Here is a 26,872-nt window from a genome sequence, read left to right on the forward strand (position 1 = left end):
ATTTGTGGAAGTTTTGTTTCTTTTCCATTCTCTTTTTAATGTTTTTCAGGATTTAAAAATTTGGTTAATTATTGTTTGACCTAATTGTATGAAAAAAATGTATTTCTTTTCTGGGTTGAATTATGTTATTTGGGAAAGGTTATTGTAACTGTACACAATAAAAAAATAAAAAATAAAAATAATAATGTTGGTTCCACCAGACCGAGGTCACAGCCCTGATAAGGAAATTAGTAGTGGCTCTCTTGATGGCCGTGATTTTGTCCTCCGAGGGAAAGACTCTCTCGGAGCTTGTGTCCCAGATGAGGCCCAGGAAGGTCAGGCTCTGCGTAGGCTGCAGCTGAGACCCCTTGAGGTTCATCGCAAACCCCAGGTCGTGGAATGGGTTCATAAGTGTGGTGCACCGCCTCTGGAGATCTCAACCTGACGAGCCAGTTGTCCAGATACGGGTAGAAGTGGTGGCCCTGGGCCCTGAAAAGGCTGCCACTGCATTCCTAAGTCTGGTAAATACCCTGGGGGCTGGGTTGAGGACAAAGGGTAGCACCTTGTATTGGAAATGGCAGCCCATGATCCTGAAGTGCAGGAAGGCGTGATGAGGCTGCCAAATCGGGACGTATAGATAAGCGGCCTTAGATTCAGGGATCACAACCAGTCTCCCTTGTCTAGTGTCTTTGCAATGAGTGCTGGCCTAACCATCTTGAATCTTCGAAGAGGGAGGGAGAGGTTGAGGGTGGAGAGGTCCAACACAACTCTCAGGCCAGTCTGGTTCTTCTTTTGTATCGGGGGCGTAAATGCTGGAATAGAAGCCCAATCCTCTCTGGGAGGATGGGACTCCGCTGCCTGGCTCTTGACGAGCAACCAAATTTCCTCCAACATAGATGCTGTCCCAATCTGTGGCAGGGGTGGGGAGGGGGGGCGAGAAGAGGGACGGACCAGTATGCAGTACTCGAGGATACTACAGAGGATACAGGGACCCGAAAAGTTCTAGCGCCAAAATTGCATGTGAAAGGTAAGCCTGCCCCCCACCAGAGACACGTGGACCCGAAGGGACGCGTCATACCTTCTTTCCCTTGGAGGATGTGGAGGAGGAGGGGGACTGGAAAAAGCCCTTGCCCCCCTTTTTGTTTTTGGAGTCGGTGCCGACTTAGAGAACGGTCCGGCTGCCTCGACCTCCGCTCCTGGAAGACCTGGAACCCGCAGAACACACGCCAATTGTCAGAGCGTTTCCAATGTAGGTATAGGTGCAGTTCTAAGCCAACTGGATGAGAAGGGTAGGGAGCACCCCATTTGCTTCATCAGCCGTAAGCTGAAGGATCCTGAGACAAGGTGGGCAACAATAGAAAGAGAATGCTTTGCTATTGTTTGGGCACTGAAGAAGTTTAGGCCATACTTGTATGGTTCTACTTTTGTCATTCAGACTGACCGCCAACCCTTGAGATGGTTAATGCAAATGAAGGGGGAAAATCCAAAACTATTGAGATGGTCAATCTGCCTGCAAGGGTTTGATTTCACCATTGAGCGCAGGTCAGGGTGTCACCATGAAAATGCTGATGGACTCTCTAGGATGTATATCATCGACTAGAGGTATGAGGTTCATCCAGGAGTGGATTAAATCCTCCTGTCCCTTAGTCTGGGGGGGGGGGGGGAGGTCGAGTGTTAGGGAGAATTCTCTGTTTAGGCTGAATTTCCTAACCTAGTGAGTCCCCCAGCAGCTTTGCTGGATTTTTGGGGTTTATTTTTTTCTCCTGCCAAGAGTGAGACTCTTTTACCCTCACTCTTGGGCATGATTTGAGTGTGTTTCTTTGAATCTAGATGTGTTTAATGGGCTATGGGGTCTTTTACTCCATAGGGTTTCATGTGTTTTTGTGATATGTGTTACACAGCACCCTCAGTGCAGTGACACAGGGGTGTCATAGTGACCCCCCCAGTATAGACTCCATACCCTGGGACTGACTACTGTCTCTCAGGGCATGTAAAGTCACCATTGACTTTACTAGTCTTAAATTCTGAACAGAACCAGTACAAACCATCATATTGTGGACGTACTGGCTAGGGCAATTCGATTGCCCCAGGGTCTGTTAGTCGAGGGGGCACGTCTCCGTCCCCCCTGATCGAGTTTTGGCTGGTGGCAGTGGATACTACTTTTTATATTCAACCGCAAATATTCTCCTATGAGATTTCCCATTGTTTTAGGCTATCTTTATTTAATTATTTACATTAGCCTCGAACATACCGCCGATTTATTTAATTAATATTAATTCTCCGGTTGGTATTTTTTGCCAAAACTTGATTCTAAAATGGCGTTTGTGTTCTCTTCTGTGACTCCAACCCAAGTCGAGCCCTTTGTTCCACTTTTTGGCAGGCATCTCCACAGAAGCCCTCCAAAGTGGTGCCACTCTGTCTGGGGTACTTAGGAGGGGTGGAGGGAAATTTAGGCACCCTGGACTGAGTTGCCTAGGCAACTCAAGTCGCACTCCATCCTGATTGGCACAAGTGGTGAGCCGGCCGCTCACCACTTAGCATGTTTGAGTGACAGCTAGGCTGAGTGAATGGGAGTTTGCTGCATAAAAGCAGGGCTTTGGGGACTGGAACTTCAGAAGTCCCCACAGGACCTAAGAATCCGACGAGGGAGAAGCTGAGCCGACCTGCCACAACACCACCACCGGTGGAGCCCTGCTGGACTGCCTCACCACTTTTCCCAACGACAGAGGAGACCTCCCGCCGGAGTCTTCTTCCTTTGACTGGTGGGGATAACCAGTTTCGCCATCTTTTCGCTTTCCCGACGTACCTCGTGGCCGCCTTGCCTGTGCCAAGCACCCCGGCAACCGGGATACCACGTTTTACCACGACCGCGAAACAAAGGTACCACCTTGAACCGGAAAACTCTGCGGCTGGTTTCTGCCCTGGTAGTGCAACGACCTTCATCTTTCCTCCAAGTCGAGATCTTCTATTCCCCTGGACGACAACGCAACTTGCACCCACTACCAGAACAACTGCCACCGCTGGAGGATCCTTCCCACTTAAGGTACCGTGTCCCGCCTGACTTCCCTTGCTACCGACTGTACGGGGTAGATTTAGCCCCCGGCTTTCGAACCTGGGTTAGCCTGGGGCATCTTGGCTACACTTTTCTAAGCCTCTCTAAACTCTTTTTGAACCCTCTGCAAGACTTTCTAAGCCTAGTGTAACTGTGTGATCTTGGGCGCATTTGTGCTCTGCTCTCTCTAAGAGTGGGCCCAGCCTTTGGACTTTGGCTCACCAGTGACTTTTGCTCTTCTGCCTTGCTAACAGTGTTCCTGAATCTTAGAGTGGTGTACCTTTCCATATTCTGTCTTTTTCTCTCCCTTTCTCACAAACTTATTGGAGTGCCATCTAGTTAAGCGCTCACCTCTGTATGAAAATAAGTGGTGTTTTACAGTGATTTATCTGATAAGGAAAAAGGGGTGTATATATTATAATAGTAACTGTGTTCAGAATATTTTACAACAAGAGTGCTGGAGTGTTTCAAACCGTGTGTTTTTAAATAAATAATTATATACTTTGATACCAAAGCTCTGGTCAGTGTTTGCTTGTATTATTGTATCAGGGTACCTATTGTGTGTATACTTTGCATACTGCCTAACTCTTCTTGAGGGAAGTCTGACTGTTCAGCCACAGCTACCCAGGTAAATCTGGGTGGTACAGACTGCTACCAAGTGGGTTTACTGCCAACACCTGTAGTCTTAAATCTTTTGCAGTGTTCCCTAAGGGAACTGCACAGGTTTCACTTTTTATCTAACTCCTCAGCAGTGGTGGAGTAAAAGAGGTCACTACCCTCAAATGGAAGGTCCAATATGGGTTCCTGGACGTCAGGGTTAAACTTAGTAGACTGAAGTCAGGCAGTCCTTCTCATGTCAGTGGCAATACATATGGCCCGGCCAGAGGTGTGCCACGGTGGACTCCATGATGTCCTGCGCCACTAGTTTGGCCTCTGCCAGCCCTGCCTTCAAACGTACCTGGCTCTGCACCGGAAGCTCTGGAAGGAAGTAGGCAATTTCCCGCCAAAGTCTTTGGTTAACTGCTGCCAGCATTGCATCCTTGTTGGATTGACGCATGTGCAGGGTGGCATTGGAGTACAGTTTCTTTCCGTACGCCTCCAAGATCGTCTCTTCCTTGCCTAGCAGCGCCGAGGACGAGGTGGCTAATGACGACTAAGGCTTTCAGTAGAGTGACGCCGCAGCGATCACCAAAGAGTGTGGTTGAGGGTGTGCCGACAGCAAGAGTGGACCACCCTCCATTTGCCGTTGAGGCGCCGATTGACAGGCTGGGCCGAGTGTGGCTTGAGCCACCCCCTCTTGGCCGAGACAACAACATCCTTCTGCATCAGGATCCACGTTCTGGCGTAGGGTGAGGACTTCTGCCAAAACCGCCTCCTCCGGCTGTTCGATCTCAGGTTGAGGAATGGTCAAATATTCTGCCAAACCTGCAAGCCGTTCGTGGAAGGCCTTGGCTGACTACGGCGTGTCGGGGGTCCTCCTCCTAGTCTGTGTCCACCAAAGTGTCTGGTTGGTCTGGAGTGGGTGGAGGAGTGCTGGGCGCCATGGGCTGCGCCGTAGAGACCGGAGCCGGTGGCTGCTTCGGGGGCTGGTGTGGAACCGCCTGCATTGTGGGAGGTAGGGGAGCTGGCATCGAAGGAGCCGGCAGGGGCAGCGGGGGCTGCACTGGGGCCTGTGGCGCCAGAGCCAAAGGGGGAATGACTATGGGCGCCGGTGGAGTGACCAGAGGGAGCAAGTCCCCGACAGCATCCCTAAGTATGACCCCATCTGAAGAGTTTGCATCAGCGTTAGGAACCTTTTGAAGAACCTGTCTCCGGAGGCTGAAGAGGTAGCAGGTGATATTGCCGGAGTGGCTGGCGGCTGCTGGGGCAAGAGCGCACTCTGTCCCGGTTGCAGGGTAAACCTGTCCTGCACTGCTGATGTATAAACAGTAGGCCATGTACCTGGTTGACACCAGTCCCATCTTGAAACTCATTCTCCCAAGCTGCGTGCCATGTTCCGAAGTTGTGGTGCTTGGCTCCCTGGGCCCTGCCTCCTCCACGACTCTTGGCGGTGGAGCATGAGACCTACCCTGCACCTCAGGCTAGGGACTGGAAGGCGTATATTGCCCTAGACAGTGTCGCCGGTAGATCTGATGACCCCTCGGCCATGAGGCCTGTAGCTGGACTAGCCTTGGTACGTGTGCTGGTGTGAGAACCAGAAAGGTTCCTCCTGCTCAGAAGTTTCCTTGGGAAGGACTCGCCCTACCGGGAGCGATGGAAAACAGCATCCCTCCCCTGGGCCTCGATCTCTGTCTGAATAAGTCCTTCAAGTCCGCTGGAGGCAACCTTTCGAAGAGTTCCCTTCACCAAGCTAGCCTGTTCTTCAATGTGCGTGGAGTAAGTGCGTCGCAGGCGGTACAACCTTCCCAGATGTAGTCGGGGCCAAGACAGCAGAGGCAAAGAGCGTGGGGGTTGGACGTGGGGAAAAGCCCCTCGCAGGCTTGACACCTGCTGAAGTCGACATACACCGAAGAGGAGCGTGGCGCCGGAGGACCAAGTACTTGATTGACGAAAAGAAGACAAAAAGATAGAAGTATCCGGGGAACAGCGCGTGATATTACATGGCCAAATCGAAGAGCGCTGGTGAAATAGGCCTGTTCCTGTCGATGCGGAAAAGGGGACTGAGGAGTGGCTGCAGTGGGCGGAGTCCGGGGAGTGCATGCTCCCAGGGCCGTGCCTCTGAATTTAAAGGGGAAGAAGGTTTTTTCTGGTGAAAAAGGTTCCGTCTCCCGTCCCTAGTGAGGGACGCCCATGCAGTATGGAGGAAAGGGGACGGGACGTAAGAGTAAGAAAAGGACTACAGATACACTGGCAGACCTAAAAGCTGCCCACAGCAGCCAAAGGGAACTTGCAAAAGGGTAGGGAGGCACCGCTGGGAGCACATCACATAAGGTGGTGAGTGCAGCCATAGGAAAAGAATGGATGCCAAAATAAAGGGGAGTGGTCTCCCCCCTCCTTGAAACCTTAAAAAGAGTGTCTAGTGTGACAAAAGCAAAATTGTAAAAGAATGCAGGTGTGAGACAAAAAGTCTTATACACCATTAAGGTCAATGAAAAAAGCTTGCAGCAGTGCTGTGAGGCTCAGGACAGGGAGAATAAGATTTGAAAAAAGAAATCTCCACAAAAGCTGTACTCTCATGCGCCTGCCCCTCAAGTACAAAGAATTCTCTGTTAGGAAGCTCATTATTAATGTAACTGAACAAATGTACTTTACAAATGGGGATATTGTCCAAGTTTTGTTTTTTTTCTGCACAGTTGTATGGAAATAAATGCTGATTCTACTTTCGATACCTTGGTTGCTTATAGTATTTGTTGGTGAGTTCCACAAAGATGCAGGGGTGCCCAGGCAGGATGGAGCAGTAATGTAAGGATTTGAGTGTGTTCTGATAAATAGCTAGCTGAGTGCACACACAAAAAAATAATTAAAGTCATAGGGTGGATCTTTGCGATTCTACTGAATCACAGCTCTTTAAATGTCCTACCCATCTAAACCCGCCAATCAAATCCCTCTCCACCCACCGACTCCCTTAACGTCAAACTCCTGTGCTCTTGTTCCCTGCTCTACCCACTAATGAGGAGTTTCGCCACCTCTTCGCCAGTCTGTGCACTGAATGGGGGATCCGCCCATGCCCCCCCATCCTAAAGCCAAGGCCACCTGACGTCCTGTGAACCCCACATAGCTCAACCACAAATTCCCCACCCCATGCACCCTAACCAGTCTTCAACCCTTATGCCCATGATCATCATTTTACCTCAGCATCCTGCCACCATATTTATACTTCCTGGCTCTGCGTAGCAAACACTTGCCATAGAAAGTGGACTTCTTTACAGACCCAGTGTTCGCAGTGTGGGCTAATTGGTGAGCCGTGTGATCGGTAAAACGTATTCTGTGAAGACGGATTTGATGAATCTGTCTTTTCAGAATATGCAGATATCCTGGGGGTGTCACGTCTGGGATCAGAGGTGGACAGGAGGTGATCGGAGCCCAGCTACACTACACCCAATGCTGAAAAGGTTGAGAAAAGTTGAAGCTCTGGGTAACCATCAAGATAAATTATCTGAGCAAGGATGTAATCAGTTAGAATTACATTTCTGGAGCAGGCCAAAAAACATAGGATACAACTGGTCGGGAGAGGGATGTGTTGAACTCTACCTGAGTCGAGGCAAGGCTACAAAGGAACTCCACTTTAAATTCTTATTATGGAAACACTTGTTCTCATACACTAAATTATGAACCAATAGTCTTAACAAGAAAAACATTTTTCTCACCTAGTGTCATAAGCTGATTAATCCCAGTAATGATTCTTTCACATTCTTCATCTCTGCTCCTGGACCCCCATTCTCCTTCCAAGGGTTTGTAGATCAGGTTTCTAACCTCACTGCTGGTTAGAGGAACACTTAATCCAAGCTCATCAGGAAAAACAGCTGAAATAAACCATTAAGAAAATGAGACTTTACAGCATCAATAAATACCTTCTAAAAATCTTTACAGTACGATTTTACTAAACACGAGAACATATAATTGCAAAAATACAAGGTGGAGTTACTCCAGGACAAGAATCCAAATATTTATATATGATACATTAATCACTGTAATCTTATTTTTGATGCTTGCATCTGCTTAGACTCATGCTATGCATAGGCCAACATCTAGTCAAGCTGACTACTCTCTCCTCGGGAGGTAAGGCCTTCACCACCCGGCTTTCTAGGACTGCTCTGATGAACTGCAGCCGTTGGACTGATGTCATGTGAGACGACTTGTTTAGGTTTAGGGAGAAGCCCAGCTTGTGCAGGAGAACAAAGGTGTCCTCTAAGTGGATAAGACCTGCACTACAAACTTCCCTCGTATCAGCCAGTACAGATATGGAAATACGTGGACTACGGATCTCCAGAAGTGAGCCGCAACTACCACCATGAGCTTGTGAATACGCTTGGGGTGGAGGTAAGACCAAAGGGAAGCACCTTGAACTGATGGTATATATCTCCTATGGTGAACCTTAGGAACTTAGAAACCCTCTGCATTGTCCACAAGGCCTTCTGGGGCCTGGGGCCTAACTACCTTCAACTCTCTCTTCCTAAATATCTTCCTTCCCGAGCCCTTCGCTCATCTGTCTCCAACTCCCTCAGGGTCAGCCGCTTCTCGAAGCAACGAGCTGGGGGTAGATCTCTCTCCGCGGCAGGGGCCTCCCTCTGGAACAGCCTTCCTGCTTCCCTGAAACTTGATGAGAACCATCTCCGGTTCCGGAAGCACCTCAAAACATTCCTCTTTGCTTCTGCTTTCTCTCTCCCTCTCCCCTGCTAATTCTTCGCTGAAACTGCACTGAATCTACAACTGGGCCACTCTCAGCGACCCCGGTCCTGGGCCCAGCCACTCTCCACTTGCATTGCCTCCCTGGCAACCCCTGCACTGCTGGACTGTCTCTGTATCCCTACAGCCCCCCCTTCCCAGCACTTGTCTGCACTTACCTTGCACTTGCCACCAGCTGGCCCCCTTACTTCTTTACTTTATTTTATTCTACTTTCCTTGTACTGCACTTCTCCCCCTCCCCCTCCCCCTCCCCCTCCCCTTGCGCGATCTGAATGACACCTGGCCTAGTAGGATCGTTGTCTGTCTTCCCCTTGTTCCCCCCTTCCTGCCTCGTCGCGCCTTGAAACACTTGTGTATAGGCGCGTTACAAATGCCATATCATATCATAACTTCCTGTGCTTTTGATGGATTGATACATGGAACTAGGCATCCTGTAGGTCTATCGACACCAGCCAGTCCTGTAGTTCAAGAGTGTGGAGAATCTGTATCAACGTCACAATCCTGAATTTGTCTTTCCTTAAGAACTTGTTCAAGGCCCTGAGGTCCAGAATGGGGCAGAGACCTCCTCCTTTCTTGGGCACCAGGAAATACCGGGAATACCAGCCCAATCCTCTCTGCTCGGGTGGTACCTCTTCCACTGCACACATCAGCAACAGGGCTGTCAGTTCTTCCTGCAGCTCCTTTCCCGGTTGGATTGGAGGTGGGGTTGGTCTGTGCGGTGGTTTTCTTAGAAATGGCAGACAACCCCATTGAATGAGCTGTAGAGCCCAGGCATCGGATGTAATTCCCTGCCACTGGAGCAAACTCTGTCAACCGCCCTCCAACCGGTGCACTGTGAGAGGGGAAAATCAAAGTGTCTTTGAAGGCTGGGTTGCCCCCGCCGCTGATGCTGCCTGTTGTCCTCTAGAAGCCTGTCTGCCCCTTCTGGAGCACGAGAAATGTTTCTGCCCATGCCTGGCCGGTGGGAGCTGCACTCTCCTGCCATAAGGAGCATATCTCCTGTAGCCCCGTGCCCTAGAGGCGAAGCTAAATGCAGGTTTGGCTGGCTGCACAGCTAGGCCTAAGGATTTGGCAGTGATTTTGGGTTCCTTGAACTTTTCCAGGAAATTGTCAGCTTTATGGCCGAAAAGAAGATCGCCCTCGAAGGGCATGTCCAGAAGTTTTACTTGGACGTTAGGTGAGAAACCAGAGGCTTTTCAGTAGCCATCCTTTCTAAGTGTTATGGCTGATGACACAGATCGGCCCACACAGTCGGCGATGTCAAGGCACATTCGCAAGCATGGCCACCTCCGACGCCCTCACGGATTTCTCCTTCCGGGACATATTGAACAGTATTTTCCACTACTGTCCACAGACCGAAGGAGTATTTGGCAAAACTGCTTGCCACGTTTGTTGCTTTGAGGGCCATGCTACCTGAAGTGAATTACTTTTTTGCCAAGGTATCTACCTTTTTTGCTTCTCTGTATGGAGGCAGAGTGGATGTAGAAGATGCAGGTCTAGAAGAGACCGTAGCAGCCTGCATAACAAACCCCTCTGGGGAAGAGTGAGAGGAGAGGTATGGAGGGTCTCCTCTATCCGGCCAGTATTTCCCGGAAATAGTGGCGCTGACCGGAGGAATGGAACATGGGTTTTGCCACATAACTGCTAAAGGATCGGCAATGGCCGGGTTTAAAGGCATATTGCGTTCAGAGGCAAGGCCTTCATCTAGAATGTCGGTATGGTCATAACCTTGTACAGGCACCACTGAAGAGTGAAATCCCAGGGTGTCAATAACCCTTTCCACCAGAGCCCTGAATTTAGAGGTATTGTGAAGATAGGGCTGGGACTGCTTTAACTCGAGGTCTGGTGAGGTGTCCAGACCGCTGGCGTCTTGGAGGCCTTGAGCCAGCTGTAAAAGTTGTTTCTGGTCGTCAAAAAAAATCGACCCCCCCCCCCGAACCCAAGTAAATCGTGTCGACAACTCCCTCGTCATCGGCGTCATGACCGCCTTGCATGGAAGCGAAAAATTCAGACCAGGGATGCGGAGTAAATGTTTTCAGGTCAACCATCTACTTAGATGGTTTGTCCTTCGGCGCTGATATGGTGGGTGTCGTTATCGATCAGGATCGAGACTGGATGTACAGGCGTATTCTGGCTTCCATAGGATTTCTTTTCGTCTTCAAAAGATTTATTGGCACTGACATTGTCGGTACTGGGGCACTACAGGGGTTGGGTACACTGAGCGCCGCTCTTGGCTCCGAAGCATGTTGCATGGGGGTGGCGGGGGGGTGGGGGGGATGTTAGCCGCGCCAACTGCAGCATGTTGCATGAACATTCTAAGCATCAAGGATTCGAAATGCTCTCACTCCTGGCTGGTGGTAGGCCCAGCCGACGGCTTACCTCTTTCCGTCGACGACTTGGAATCACTGCGATGACAGAGAAACCTTTTCTTCTTTCAGGACGAGGAAGAGTGGCCACTCGAGTGGGACCATTTCTTCTTCCGCCCATGTTCTTTCTCTGGGGTATGCCCCTCTGTTTCAGCCTCTGAAGATCGTACCGTTGACCGCGCCAGAGATTTGGAGCGTGGTCGACCCAGAGCGAGTTTTGCTGCTTGATCGCAAAGGGATTCAGGTTGCATTTTGGAGCACAACAGACACCCCTCAGTTCCATGACCCGTTGTCATGATCACAGGCAAAATACCAGATATGGCTCCTCAAAAGAAATGGACATTAGCCTGGCGCACCTGGGCTTTGCACAAGTTAGATCCTGAAGTAGTTGGTAGGGTACGCAGTTCCTGACTCTTAAAATGGCCACCCTGTTGGTTGCCAATGGATTAGCAGCGTTGTTCTATGCATTTATTTCTGCTTCCTTATAAGCCCCACCCCCCGGGAGGCCTGCGCTTCGTGTTGTTTCTGCTTGGCAGTGCAACGCTTACCGCGGTCCTCTGTCTCTGCCCAGTTTCCTTTATAAGCATTTATTTCCCTCGTTAATCTTTTCAGTTTATTTTCCCTTAATTTCCTCCTTCGCAGCCCGCTGCGTTTCTATCCTGTAATATTTCCTGCCCGTTTTCCAGTCAGTCACTCGCTCCAGTCTTATGTACTTCAAGTGTCTTCAACGTTTTAGAGTGAACTCTGGGCTTACCTACATACAACAAAAACGCAAGTAAAAGGAATACAGATTTAGTTTGCATGAACGTTCCGGCATTGTGTTAAGGCCGTACATAAGTACCTTCGTTGTTCTTCATGATCGTTTTACGTTACTTTTGAAGGTTGTTCGTTCCGCCTTTTGTTTTGGAACACTTATAGCAGCCCTGCCGTTTTGAAGTAAAACCACAGTTATTGCTAACTATACCTCTGTGTGTGTTCGGACTATAAAACACTCACGGCTTAGTTAGCACTGAAGCATTACGTTTGATTCAATTTTGGAACTGCTTCATTGTCAGCGCCCACGAACTTCTGTCAAATACAATTACCTGCAACATGGTGTCACACGCTCTGCTTGTCTTCCGAGATATCACAGCTGTTAAGTACCTGTTTTCTATTTTCTCACTGCAAGCTCTGAATTCATATTTCCAGCGCATACACGCATTGCGTGCCTCTATTAAAACTACAGCATCTTTAATTCAAACCTTTTTCACAAAAGCTCTGCACACTTATCCGCCTCAGCATAGTGATTGCTGTCAGGAGGCTATTCCTCTCGCCAGTAGCCATACACATGAAGTTGTTTAAAAAACATGAACTCAGTTTCCGTCTGAACTTTTTAATTAAGCTTCTTTTGAGTTTCCAATTAATTCCTGTGTTTTCCCATTTTGAGCACCATCTCCTCCATCTCTGTGATCAGAAGATCTACAGAACTTGCACCCCTGCGCCATAGCAGGATGGAGCGATCATTTAAATAAAACCTAAGGTGAGCATTACAATACCACCCCCCTTCCTACGGTGAAAATCCTCCTTGGACTAAAGAGCTCAATCTAGACACTTGTGGACTGAATTGAAGAATATTCCAAAGACTTCCTAGAGTAATTCATTGTTGTATACTCTTTTCAGATTTGCTGGCCAAGCTCGTCAAAGAAAACTCCTGTGAAAACCTCACTGGACCTGGGCGCACCTGTGGAGTTCAGGTAAGCGTTACACCCGTGCCGAGGCACCAGAGACACAACTTGTGTGGGTCAGTGATAGACATCTTTGTGCCACTATCGAAACACCGTTGGAAACCTGATACCCGAGCAACCAACATCTCGCCTCGAGGATTCTGATAAATGCATTTTTCTGACAAAACATCAAGAGAGTCAAAGCTCTGTGTTCCCAAGCAACGTGTTAGCGTGTGGAAAAAAGGAACTGAGGTTGGGGCATAGTGACGTGGTATTTATACGACGCCTGACGTAACGTCCAGAGCTGATAAACAGACGCCGAGCAAGAAGGATCGAAGGTCGACAACCGGGTTGAGGTGTACTACGACCCCTGTCGAAAATGTTCTGAAGCAGCGAAGCTGGAGGGAATATTTATCAGATGAGGAATCTGCAGGAGAAAAGAAATCCATTGAAACAAAGTTTCTCAGTACTGACAGTCTGAAGGTTTTACTGCCCTTCAAAAAGAAAGGACAGAATCAAAAACAAGTGAAGTGAAAAGAACGGGGTCCCATAGAAAACTAAGGAGGGAAAGTTCCAAAAAAGAAAAACCTTTACAGTGTCCAATATCATGTAGGCGGCTTTCCTAAACTGATCGCTGAAAAACCTGTGTGTATTTTCTCTACCACCAGATATTGTGCCTACATTTTAGGTTAAGGTGCAAATTAGGCCTTAACTTGTAATCTGCTGAATTTTATACATACACAATTGCTCTGTTATGTGTTGTGTCAACCTGAGCACTTATTGTTCCTATCAAATATTTTATGAGTAACTTAATAAATAAAGCACAGCTGGAGAGATGGAGGAACGTTGATCATCTCGGATTGAGAGCCCCGCTCCTGGTTCCATGAGGCCGCGAAGTGCAGCTGAATCCTCCTCACCCTTAGTCTCGTGTGCGGAACCATCAACAAGACCGCTGCCAGTAAACCTAGGAGGTGTTGGTACCACCAAGCCAAGGTCACTTCTCTGTTCAGGAAGTGGGCGGTGGCCCTCTTGATGGCCGAGATATTGTCCTCCGACGGAAATATCTTCTCTGAGCACGTGTCCCAGATAAGGCCCAAGAACGTCCGAGTCTGCGTGCGCTGCAGCTGTGACTTCTTGAGATTGAGCAAGAAGCCCAGATCGTGCAGTGTGTTCATAAGGGCACGGGAAGAGTGGTGAGCTGCTTCCGGAGATGTAGCCCTGACAAGCCAGTCGTCGAGGTATGGGTAGATGTGGAGGCCCTGTGCTCTGAGGAGGGCTGCCACCGCATTCAAGAGCCTGTTAAAGACCATGGGGGCCAAGTTAAGGTCAAAAAGAAAGGACCTTGTATTGAAAATGAAAGCCCATGATCCTGAACCGTAGAAAAGAATGATGGGGCTGCCAAATCGGGACATGTAGGTACACGTCCTTCAGATCCAGGGAGCACATCCAGTCTCCCTTGTCCAATGTCTCCGCTATAAAGGCTGGCGTAACCATCTTGAATTTTTGCAGGGGTAAAGAGAGGTTGAGGGTGGAAAGGTCCAGCACAACTCTCAGGCCCGTCTGGTTCTTTTTCTCAATGGCGAAAATCCTGGAGTAAAAGCCCAAGCCTTGCTTAGAGGCTGGGACTTCCTCCACTGCCTGGCTCTCCACGAACGACCGGATCTCCGCCAAAAGAATTGCTGTCCCAAACTGTGGGAGTGGAGGGGAGAAGGGAGGAGAGGCTGGGATAGGAAGGCGGTACTACAGAGAGGATCCAGGGGTCCGCGAAATTCTGGCACCAGAAACGTGCATGGAGAGCAAGCCTGCCCCCCACCGTAGACACGTGGACCCGATGGGCGTGTCAAGCCTTCTTTCCCTCAGAGACTGTTGCAGAGGAGGGGGACTGGAAAAAGCCCTTAATCTCCCCACCACCTTTTTGTTGCTTGCGCCAGTTCTGAGACGGCGAGCGGTTGGGCTGTCTGAATCTGCGTTCCTGGCAGCCATGGAACCCTCCATATATATATACACGACCTCTTAGTGAGCGCTGCTGAGATTGAGTGTACGATTTGGGCGTGGTCTTTGTAAGGATGGACAAAGACTTAGCTGTTTGAGAGCTGTTCTTCTTCTTGTCCAGCTCTTTGTCCGTAGAGGAGTGGAAGAGGTCTGCCCCCTCGAATGGTAGATCTAGTATGCGTTCCAGGACATCCTGGTTGAATTTTGTTGCCTTCTCATATCCGTGGCAATACAGATAGCACAGCCTGAGGTGTCAATATGGTCCACTGTGGATTCCATGAGGTCATGGGCAACCAGCTTGGCCTCAGCTAGCCCCGCCTTAAAGCGTGATTGGCTCTAGGTGGGGAGTTCGGGGAGGAAGTCAGCGATTTGCCGCCATAATCTTTGGTTGGCGGCTGCCAGCATGGTGTCGGCGTTGGAAGAGAGTTTGTTGCCATACGCCTCCAAGATCTTCTCCTCCTTGCCTAACAGCGCAGCAGAGGAGGTGGCTGAGGACGACAGAGGCTTGGAATATAGTGATGCCGCAGTGATCACAGAGGAGTGTGGCCGAGGATGGGCTGAAATTAAGACTGTATCCCCCTCCATCTGCCTGTATTTGATGTCCGGGTGTCGATTGACCGGCTGGGCTTAGTGGGGTGTGAGCCAGCCCTTCTTGGCCAGGGAGACTACATCGGTTTGCATTAGAATCCCTGATTTGGCAGAGGTGAGTCGTGTGAGGACTTCAGCCAAAACCCTCTCTGCCGGCTGCTCGACCTCTGGCTGGGGTAGGCCCAGATACTCCACCAGCACTGCAAGACGTTTGTGGAAGGCCTTAGCTGAGGATGGCATGTCCGGGTCCTCCTCCTTGTTTGTATCCTGCAGGTGTGGAGGAAGAGCAGTAGATGGTGCCGAAGGCTGGGGTACGGAGACCGCTTCTGGAGGCTGAGGCAGCGGTTTCAGAGTGGGCTGTGGAGCCGGAGGAGGCTGCTCCACAGGGGCACAGGTGCCCGATGGAAGCGTCTGTGGTGCCGCTAGCATGGCGGGAATGACTCCCCTGATGGCGTCCTTGATAACCCCCATCTGAGGCGATTTCATGAGGCCGAGGAACTCCTCACTGGCCAAAGAGGTGGCAGGGGGTGCCGACAGGGTAGCAGGGAGCTGCTCGAGTCGCTGCGTACCCTGTCCATAAGGACGCAAAAGAAAGCTGCCCTGCGCAAATGAGGGGTAGACTGTAGGCCACGAACCTGGTTGAGGCCAGTCCAACCTTGACACTCGTTATTCGCCAAATTCCTGGAATGGCGTCGGACGAGTGCCTCTTTCTGACACGATGGCCATTTTGTCTAGCTGCCTGGCACGTGCCTGCAACGTGTTGCTCGGCCCGTTGGGCCCGGCCTCCTCCAAGACTCTTGCATCGGATCACATGGCCTACCCTGCTCCTCGAGCCTAGGCCCGGTAGGTGTGACACCCTTGACCCGATAGAGCTGTGTTTAGGCGCCCCCTCAGACGTATTGCCAGTATTAGGGCAGAGACCCTCGGGTGGAGACCTAGTAAAAGAACCTTCCGGTCCCTCAACACTGCGACCGGGAGCATCTGAGGATCCCTCGACCCGAAGGCCGGTAGCTGAAGCAGCCTCGGTGCACGTGCCAGTAGAAGGACCTGATCTGTCCCTGCCGCGCGGGAGAGTCCCTGGGAAGGAGTCTCCCTTGCGGGTCGCAAAGGAGAATATCAGCCCTACCTTGGGCCTGTTTCGATGTTTCACAAAGTTCTTGAGATCCTCTGGAGGCGACTTCTGGAAGAGCTCCCTCCACCTGGCTAGTCTGTTCTTCAGTGCTTTTGGACAGCGAGTCACACGCCGAACACGATTGCCAACGGTGGTATGGGCCAAGGCAACGTAAGCAGAGGGCGTGGGGGTCTGAAGTTGGGAAGAGACCGCTGCAGGATGGTCACCTGTAGAAGTCGACATTCGCTGGGGAGGAGCGTGACGCCAGAGGACCGAGTACCTGAATGACAAAGACAAAAAAGACAAAGAGAAGTATCCGCGTGTGGAATTACATGGCCGCAGCCAAACCCAGGAGCGCTGGTGAATTCGGCCAGTTCCAGTCAGCATGGAAAATGGGACTGGGGTGTGGTGCCGGAGGGCGGAGTCAGGGCAGCACATGCTCCCTGGGCCGCACCCCAGCACGCTGCTTTTTCTGGTGAAAAATGTTCCGTCTCACGTCCCTTGAAAGGGACGCCCATACAGTATGGAGGAAAGGGGACGGGACGTAAGAGTACTTCTAATTACTCCAACATCCTGGCCCTTTTCCTCCGAACTGCATGGGCGATTACAACTGAATGTAGCCCCAGGGTGGAGAGGTGACCCTCCTTAAGAAAACAAGTTCCTTAATACAGCCTGACCGTCCGCCGCGTCTCACGTAGAGCCGGCATCCAGACAGTAGAGCTTCCAGAAGGCTGAAGGGGTGGCCCAAGTGGCCGCCCTGCTGATGACCAGCCACAGGACGTGCCTCTGGAACGCGACTGCCGTGGCCTTGGCCCGGATAGCATGTGCATGCATTTTTGCCAATAGTGGCTTGTGCTGCCCCTCATAGGCCTCCTTAATGGCTGCAAACATCCACCTTGCTATGGAGGCCTTAGAATCTGGATATACTGGCCTTGACCCGGCTGAAGGTGACAAAGAGGTCCTCTGATTTGCCGGAAACTCTTGGCTCCATCAAGGTAGAATTTTAGAGCACGCCTAAGATCCAGACAGAGCAGGACCCTCTGAGGCTTGTCGTTAGGGTCCACGAAAAAAGTGGGTAGTATTATCTCCTCATTTAGGTGGAATTAAGAGACTACTTTAGGCAAGAACGTGGGATGCGTTGCAAGGAACAACCTTGTCTCTATGAAAGGTAGTCCAAGGCTCAGAAGCCACAAGAGCTCGCTGACAGGGCATGCAGATTTAAGACCAACCAAGAGGGCTGTCTTAATGGTGACCAGTCTGATGTACGCGGCCACCATTGGCCCAAAAGGTTTATGCACCAAGGCGCCCAACACTATGTTGAGGTCCCACACAGGGTTTGGCTTCATGATAGGCGGGTAGAACCTGGTGAGGGCTGCCAAACATCAGGTGTCTATTTGCACCCACGAGTGGGCGAGATGTGCAGAGAAGCAAAGCACGTCATCCAGCGTGCATGTAAGAGGGTCTACCTGTTTAGACTCCAGCCAGTGGCAAAACCTAGACTACTTGCTTTTGTACTGGCTCCTAGTAGCATCGCTCTTAGCACCATGTATAATGTCTAGGTTCGCCCGCGACAAAAGCAGATGCTTCAAAGTGACCTGTTTGGGAATCACGCTGCGAGGGCTAACTTCTGTGGAGCGGGGTGGACGACCATGCCTCCTTGCTGTGATAGAAGATGAGCTGGGCTCAATCGAAGGTGGATCGGTGGCTGTTCCAACAGGCTGAGCAGCTCCAAGAACCATTATCTCATCGGCCACCAGGGAGCCATCCGAATGATGCTGAGGTGTCGTGACTCCCTTATTTTTCAGATCACCCTGTGCACCAGGGGAGTGGGCGGAAATGCATATGCGCTCATGCCTATGCCCTCTCCCTGCCAGGATGCGAACGGAGGGCACTTCCTGCTGTACCAGGTGGCAAAGAGATCCACCTGGGGATGCCTCTATCTGCTGAAGATCCCTTGAAGGACCAGATCATTCAATTGCCATTCGTAAATGTCAGCACTCAATCTGCTGGGTCTGTCCGCCTCCAGGTTGGACTCCCCAGGAGGTACATTGCCCTCAAGTGAACGTTGTTCTCCAGAGCTCACTCCCAAATGCTGACGGCCAGGCTGCATAGGGGAGGAGACCTGATGCCACCCTGCTTGCTGATGTAATACATGCTAGTGGAATTGTCCATTTGAATGAGGATCGTCTTCCTCTGATAAGTGGCAGGAAGGCCTTCAGCTCTAGCCAATTGATATGGGCCTCCTGTTCCTGAAGGGACCAGACTCCATGGACGCTGTGGTTGTCCAGGGTAACCCCCCAGCCTGCTAAGGAGGAATTTGTGGTGATGGTAAGATGTGGTGCTGATTGCCGGAAGGGTCTGCCTATCCGCAAGTTGCAGTCTGTGCTCCACCAGACAAGGTCCTGGTGGAGAAAGGGAGGAATGCTGACGAGATCTGCCTGGGAACCCAGCTCCTGACACCATGAGGCTGCGAAGTGCAGCTGTAATCTTCTCATTTGAGCCTTGTGTAAGGCACTGCCAATAGACATGCCACCATGATATCCAAGAGGTGCTGGTACCACCATGCTGAGGTCAGCGCTCTGCTGCCAAAATTACTTGTGGCCCTCTTGATGGCTCTGATCTGGTCCTCCGAAGGGAAAAACTCTGAGCTTGGGTCCCATATAAGGTCCAGGAAGGCCAGACTCTGTGTCAGCTGCAGCTGTGACTTCTTGAGATTGATGGAAAATCCCAATTCGTGTAGCCTATTCATGACGGCGGAGGTGGTGTGATGGACCACGCCCTGACGAGCCAGTCGTCTAGGTACAGGTAGACGTGGTGACCCTGGGCCCTGAGAAGGGCTGCTACTGCATTCATAAGCCTGGTGAAGACCATGGGGGCTGAATTGAGGCCAACAGGTAGAACCTTATATTGGAAATGGAAGCGCATGGCTCTAAACCTCAGGAAGGACCAATGAGGCTGCCAAATTGGGAATTGTAGGTATGCGTCCTTCAGATCCAGGGATCACATCCAGTCACCGCAATAAGCGCTGGGGTAACCATCTTGAACTCTTGAAAGGTTCAGGGTGGAAAGGTCCAACACAAATATCAGGCCAGCTGGTTCTTCTTGTGTATGGCGAAAATCCTGGAGTAGAAGCCAGAGCCCCGCTGGGAGGTCAGACCACCTTCCACTGCTTGGCTCTCTACGAGCAATCAAATTTCTGCCAAAAGAGTTGTTGTCCCAACTGGTGGGAGTGGAGGAGAGGGAGGAACCAGTAGGCGGTAGCCCGTGGACACTACAGATAGAATCCAGGGGTCAGCACGCCAATACTGTGCATGAAGGGCAAGACTGTCATGATGCCAACCCCGGAGCACCAGGCCAGGCCCAGCACCCCCGGGAGCAGGCATCACGCCCCGGGGTAAAAGCTCAGCGGCCCTTTATAGGGGCTATTTGGACTCTGTCCTGGCGCCGTTGGCGCCAGGCTCATGTTGGACATCAGTCCTGGCGCCATAGGCGCCAGGCTCATAAGGGGAAGTGTTTGGTGCACTTACCTGAAGCAGACCATGCTGCACACTCACCTGATGCAGACCATGCTGCATGAAGAACCAAGCCAAATGAGGCTTAGGAGGGACTATTTTTCTGAAGGAACTATTTTGTTACTTGGGTGGGGCTGTGGAAGAATACTTACCTGGAACTTCTTCCAAAGCTATTTAAGCCACGCCCGGACCGCCACACGTGCTTCGCGTTGTTCTGCATCCCAGCAGCTGAACGCTCACCGTGTCTGCTCCTGCACCTTGACTCCAGCCACGCCCGCCTTGAACCTGGAACACCTGTAAGGGAATAAGAGAAGAGAAAGGTGAAAACCAAGAACTATTTCAACCTTCTTACCTGCATCCGGAATCTTCACGCCAGCATTCCTGAAGGAAGACTTCCATTTAAAAGCACTGCGTTGCTCGCTGCAGCGCCGCGCTTCACTCACCTGTTCCCGAGACGCCGCCCGGCTCCATCGCGGCTCTCAGCACCGGTCGCCACATCTCTGCACCTAGGGGAGAGAAGAAGAGACAAAAGGTGAGCAAGGGAACACAAGAGGAAAGCTGAATTTTCAGCCATATTACTTACCGGCTTTTCTTGCTGAACCATTCCACATCTCGGGTCGGCGCGGCATCTTTGGCAGGTACCGCACCCCGGCCCCTATGGGGAAAGGACAAAAGACAATACTGGGGAATTATAAAGACATTTAGAGGGGTCGCCCTCATCACTAACTCACCTGATTTTACCACCGGCAATTTAACCCCTCAACGCATCGCCTTTGTTCTGCACCTGAAATAAAGGACAGAAAAAAACAACATAAAAGGAGGCTCACACTTGAACTTTGCATCTTCATACTTACGGCGTATCGCTCAGAAAAGTCAAGTGGATGTGCCAGCGCCATTCTGAAAACCAGTGAAGTAACTGGACGAACGCGTGCCACTGCACCAGAAGCAGGATGGAGAGTTCATCCTTCCAAACCATAAGGTGAGCTTAAACCGGGGGTTTTGGAGGAAGTCAGAGAAGAACGAAGGGGGGAAGGGGGAAGCAAGCACACTATTCAGCAGACAGTTAATCCCCTTTCTCATCTGCAGAAGGATATTCCTACGGGCCAGACAAGCAAGATTTGGGGGGGCCTGTTCAATCGGTGGTCCGAATTCTGCGCATCACGCTTGAAGAGGCCACAGCAACCCAGACCAGAGCCTCCGTGGGAGCCAGGTGAGCGTTACAAAGACTGCCTGCAGCTGCCACCAGACTCCCGTCTCTAGTTGTTCAACCTCAGGTTGTGGAAGCCCCAAGTATTCGGCCAGACCTGCAAGTCGATCATGGAAAACCTTGGCTGAAGATGGCGTGTCAGGGTCCTCCTCCTCGCCAGTGTCCAACAGGGTTTACCAGCTGGTCAGGGACCAGTGGAGGAGTACTGGGCACCAGAGGTTGAGGTGTGGCGACCTGGGGCCAGAGGCTGCTGCAGAAACTGGTATGGAACCGCTTGTGGTGTTGGAGGCAGCGGAGACGGAACCACAGGGGCCGGTGCGGACAGCAGAGGCTTCGCGGGGGCCTGAGGCATAGGAGGAATGACTATGGGCGCCGGGGGTAGGACAGGAGGTAGCATGTCCCTGATCACACCCGAAGATGATGCCCATCTGAGGGGATGTCATAAGAGGAATTTCTCGAAGAATCGGTCCTCACAGGGCGGTGGGGCGCTAGGTGGCGTAGGAGTAGGGCCCTGGGGTTGCTGAGGTATGGGCGTACTCTGCCTTGTTGTCTGTGGAGTGCATCTGTCCTGCGACATTGAAGGATATGCAGTAGGCCACGTAACTGGTGAATGTTAGGCAGAATTCTCATAAATAGCTGATTTCCCTTACCTAATGTGTCCCTCAGGAGCTTTGCTGGATTTCTAGGTTTTATTTTTTCCACTCTTACATGTTTTGCTGTGTGTATTTCTACTTTTTGTGTGATCTTGGGCAATGGAGCCTCACCTACTCCATGGCATCATATTTTTCATGTGTGTTACACAGCACCTTCAGTGCAGTGACTCAGGGTTGTCTTTGAGACTTCTCACTGATTCCATTTTCTGGGGCTGCCTACTGTCCCCCAGAAAAGATAAAGTTGCCATTAACTTCATTTTAGTCTCTTTAAACCACAGACCCAGTACACCCCATCTTACATGGAGTATTGGAAAGGGTTAATTCGTATCCCTTTTTGTCTGCGTCTCTTGGAGCATTGATTGCCTCCCTTTACATCAAGACTTGGCTGGTGGCAGTGGCAACTACCCTATTTTTTATACTGCGGTTATCTTAAATAACCATGGTATTGTTTTAGGCTATTATATTAGCCTCAAATATAAACCCGCTTGACCATATATGGGATACATTACTCACCGTAATCGTATTTCTGATGCTTGCATCTGCTTAGATTCATATGCTGTGCATAGGCTGACATCTAGTGGAAGCTGCAGAGTATTAGAGTTTGTTTTTCGAAACTCAAAAATGGGTGTCGACCTAGGGCGTGCCAGTAATACTATCCCTAGTGTGACGTCCACTGTACCCATGATCCCTCACACCTGTAGGACCCTCAGATTGTATTTTTTCTGACATGAGGTAGCATGAGGAGTAGCGCGAGTACAGAGTATCCAAGCAGATATAAAGATAAGACTACAAGCATCCATGCGCCTTCTCTCAGAGGGGAGTAAGGGTGGGCGCATATGAATCTAAGCAGATACAAGCATCAGAAATACAATAACGGTGAGTAATGCATCCCTTCTGAGGCTTGTGGAATCTGCTTAGATCGCATGCTGTGCATAGATTACCAAGCAGTGTTAGAAGAAGGAGGTGGGATGTGAGAAGGGTCATGAACAAATAAATGTCTTAGAACCGCTTGTCCCACTTGAGTATCTGTCTTGGAATGAGTGTCAATGCAGTAGTGCTGAGTAAAGGTGTGAATAGAGCTCCATGTAGCTGCAGTGTGAATAGAGCTCCATGTAGATGCTTTGCAAATGGTGTCAAGGGGTACATTTGCAATGAAAGCAAGAGTGGCCCCAATGCCTCTTGTAGAGTGGGCCCTTGGCGTAAAACGCAGTGTTTTTTCTGAAAGGGAGCAACACAGCTGGATACATTTGACTATCCATATAGAGATGGCACCTTTAGAGACGCAATCTCCTTCTCTGCCTGTAGCTACGGAGACGAACAGTTGATCTGTTTTTCTTAGCGCTCTGGTATTGTCTACGTAGTAGAGGACCGCTCTTCGCACATCTAGCGTGTGTAGTTTCACCTCAGCAGAGCTTTTGGGTTCTTGGAAGAAGGCCGGTAGCTCAATGGACTGGTTAACATGGAATTTTGAAATGAACTTCGGTGAGAACCTAGGGTGAGTTCGTAGAACCAGATCCTGCACTGACAGAGCCTGAATTTCACTGACCCTTCTTATGGATGTAATGGCTACTAAGAAGGCAGTTTTAGAGGTCAGGTGTTTGAGACTCGATTTATGCATGGGTTTAAAGGGGGTGGGGGCATGAGTTTAGCAAGCACCACATTAGGGTCCCACCCTGGTGGTGGGTTGGAAATGGGAGGGGGAGTCTCTTCACCCCTTCCATAATTTGGATTGGATGAGCGTGTAGATTGGATGACAGTGTAGATTGGATGTGTACACAGAGCGGACGAGTGTACAGAGCGGACGAGTGTACAGAGCGGACGAGTGTACAGAGCGGACGAGTGAAACTCCTGATCTTGAACGCCTGAAACGAATAAAAGTGCATAGAACGGACTTGATCGCATAGAATTGCGTGACGTACATAATATGCCTTGGAATGCAGAGAACATTTGAAAGAGCACACATCCCATCATACCACACCCCACGCTTACTCTCTTCCTTACACCACCACTCAACTAGAACACAGTGATACTATGACACCATTCGGTATAACTGTTCTCATATCAACATCTCCCGCTCACTCCCCATCACTCTATGTAAACACTGCTGGTTACACAACCCCAGCCAGGCGTTCTCCTTAGGCCTAACGCAGCCACACTCGGTCTGGATAAATCCTGCCAGAACGAACACATACTCCTGACCTCAACCACCACACCTATCGCTATGAAGCAGCCACTACACGAATTCTGCACAAGCTGCACACATACCTGGTGCGCACACGCACCTTTAGACTCTACTCTCTCTACTGACCCGAACTTCGTTTCCCAAGGGCGTTCAACCTACCAGCGCCTTCAGACCATACCAATGGTATATAAGGCGCTATATAAATGCAAAATAACAAAGGCTTTGACCACTTCCACCATGACACCTTGTTATGGGAGGTGGTGTATGCTGACAGTGCCGCCAGGTGTACTTTGAGTGAATTAAATACCAATCCTGCATCCAGCAGGTGGAGCATGTAGGTAACAATATTGGAAGGAGTGCAATCAACTGGGTTGATTTGTTTATTCTGGCTCCAAATAACGAATCTTTTCAACTTATCAAAGTAGCAGTGTCTTGTGTTTGGTTTTCTATATTCTTTTAGGATATCCATGCATCCCTGTGGTAATTTGAGATGGCCAAACTCTGACTTCAGGAGCCATGCTGCCAAGTTCATCGGGCTGGGTTGAGGATGCACTGTCCGTCGTGCTGGCATAGTAGGTTGTGCCAGCACGGGAGTCTGATGGGTTCGCACACTGCCAGTTTGTGCAGGTGCAGGAACCACGGTTGTCTCAGCCACATGGGAGCAACTAGGATGAGCATCATCGATTCCCTGTGCATCTTGTTGACCACCTTCCTCATCAGAGGGGTCGGTGGAAATGCGTAGGCGAACATCCCCGACCAGTTCATCCATAGAGCGTTCCCCCATGGAGCCTGGCTGGGGGAACCTGGATGCGAATCCTGGGCATTGTCTGTTTTTGCTTGTGGCGAATAGGTCTATAGTGGGGAAACCCCACTGTGAGAAGAGGTCTTCTACGACTTTTTCGTGTAGACACCATTCGTGTTCTTCCGGGAGGGGGTCTCTGCCCAAAGCGTCTGCTAGTGAATTGAGATCCCCTGGAACATGATGAGATCACAGGTAAATGTTCGGTCTGAGTGCCCATATCCAAGTTTTCTGGGCAAGCTTGGACAGATTTGGCGAACGAGTGCCCCCCTGTTTGTTTATGTAAAATATTGTGATTGTGCTGTCCGTTAGAATCTGCACTGACAGGTTGGATAGGTGGGGTTCGATTGCTCGAAGCGCTCTGAAAACTGCCAGAAGCTCTAGCAGGTTGATGTGATTCTTGGTCACGTCTGAGACCAGACGCCCTGAGCTGTGTGGTGAAGGAGGCATGCTCCCCATCCTGACAGGGACGCGTCTATAGTGACTACAGCCTGTATTTCCTGATCGTAAAAGGGGTTTCCCATTGGAAAGATTCTCTCTTGTCCACCAGCGAAGACTCTGTAGTGTTGGGGAAACGACCACTAGATCGTCCCACTGACCACTTGCCTGAGACCACTGTTTCGCCAACCATTCCTGCATGGGACGCATGCGCAGGCACGCATGGGGAACCAGGTAAATACATGACGCCATCATGCCTAGCAAACACATCGCTTTGCGAACCCTTATCTGATGACCGGACTGATATTGAGGAATTTGCAGTAGTAGGTTCTGAATTCTTTCCTCTGATGGAAAGGCCAACCCCTCTCGAGTGCTTAGGACAGCTCCTAGGAACTGTTTGGAGGTGCTTGGCACCAAGCTTGATTTTTTCTCGTTGATTGAGAAGCCCAATTCGAAGGGGAGGTCTATCGTGCTTTGGATGTTGGATCTGCAAATTACTGGGTCTCCCCCTTGATGAACCAGTGTCCAGTTAAGGGTACACTGGGATTGCCTCCCTGCATAGGTGCGCCGCCATCACCGCCAGTACCTTGGTGAAAACCCTTGGAGCCGAGGCTATACCGAAGGGCAGCACCTTGAACTGGTAGTGCTGATTGTCCACCTTGAAGCGCAAGAATATTCTGTGCGCGGGGAACATGGAAATATGAAAATATGCATCTTTCATGTCCAATGTTGCCATGTAATCTCCTTTTCTAAGTAGGGGGATAACTTCTTGGAGTGTAGTCATGCAATATTTTTGTGGCTCAACATATTTGTTTGCAGGGCGCAAGTCTAATACTGGGCGCATTGTTAGATCTTTTTTTGGAACAAGGAAGTAAGTTGAATAAATACCCTTGTTTACCTGGTTGCCCGGGACGAGTTCTATCGCGTCCTTTGCAAGAAGAATGACGATCTCCTCGAAGGAGGATTCTTTGGTGCTCCAGTGAGTGTATTTTCTGTCTTGAAGGATGGTCGCAGGGGCGCTCCAACAGTTCGATACAGTATCCCACGGACACTCTGCACAGCACCCATCTGTCCGATGTGATCCCTTCCCATGCCTGGGTAAGCTGGAAATGTGCCCCCCTACTGGGGATGCATGGGAAGGGACTCTGAGCGGAGCGTCACTGTTTGTTGGGAGGCGTACCGCCTCTACCTGGGCTGCCTCTACCTCTACCGCAGCCTCTTTTCTGACCTCTGGCGAAATTCTGGGTAGCCTGTTGGTTGCCTCCCCACGATGTTCCTTGCCCTTGAGAGTTATTGGACCCTCTCTGGGAATTTTTGCCGCAAGAGCGACGAAAATTATTCCCTTGTTGGTTCGTGGGTTTATTGGTATAGGTTAGTTGTCCAAGGGACTTAAGGGTCTCGTATTCGTCTTTGGCTGTTTTGAGTGCCTCTTCCACCGCTTTCCCAAACAAGACATTTGGTTCCACCGGCATGCCGATTAGAGTGGCTTCTGTTTCGGGTTTGAACCCTGACTGCCTTAGCCAAGCGTGTCTCTTGATGACTGTGCTCTCCGGGATGAGCCGGCCTGCATTGTCTGCTGCGTCAAAGGTTGCTTTGAGAATGCTTCCGGACACCGATCTCCCTTCTGACGCAATCTGGGCCAACTGGCCATTTAGAGGTTCAGGTGCGGAGGCAATGAGGGCAGCCACCTGCCCCCATTGGTGACAATTGTAACTTGCCAGCAGAGTGGTGGTATTAGCAATTCTTGCCTGGTAAGCGGAGGTGGAAGCCACTTTCCTTCCTAGCCCAAATATCCCTTTGCTCTCCTTATCTGGGGGAGCTCCCGAGGATGCTAGAGGTGTACCCGCCCTTTTTCTGGTGGTTGTGACCACCAATGAGTCGGGTTTAAGCTGACCCCCTTATATAAAGTGGGTTGGAGGGGGTGGCCCTGAATAATTTTTCTAT

General features: G+C 50.5%; 1 protein-coding gene across 2 annotated transcripts in view; it reads right to left on the reverse strand.

Annotated features, from left to right (window-relative positions):
* Positions 1–26,872, reverse strand: part of PHIP (pleckstrin homology domain interacting protein) — a 2,101,228-nt gene that overhangs the window by 605,732 nt on the left and 1,468,624 nt on the right. For both annotated transcript variants that reach the window (XM_069606291.1, XM_069606290.1), the window contains exon 30: positions 7,339–7,494. In XM_069606291.1, coding sequence (XP_069462392.1) covers positions 7,339–7,494 — 156 coding nt within the window. The remainder of the gene's footprint in view (positions 1–7,338; positions 7,495–26,872) is intronic.

The sequence above is a fragment of the Ambystoma mexicanum genome, chromosome 4p, assembly GCF_040938575.1.
Source record: "Ambystoma mexicanum isolate Mex_15411 chromosome 4p, UKY_AmexF1_1, whole genome shotgun sequence".
Taxonomy (NCBI): domain Eukaryota; kingdom Metazoa; phylum Chordata; class Amphibia; order Caudata; family Ambystomatidae; genus Ambystoma; species Ambystoma mexicanum.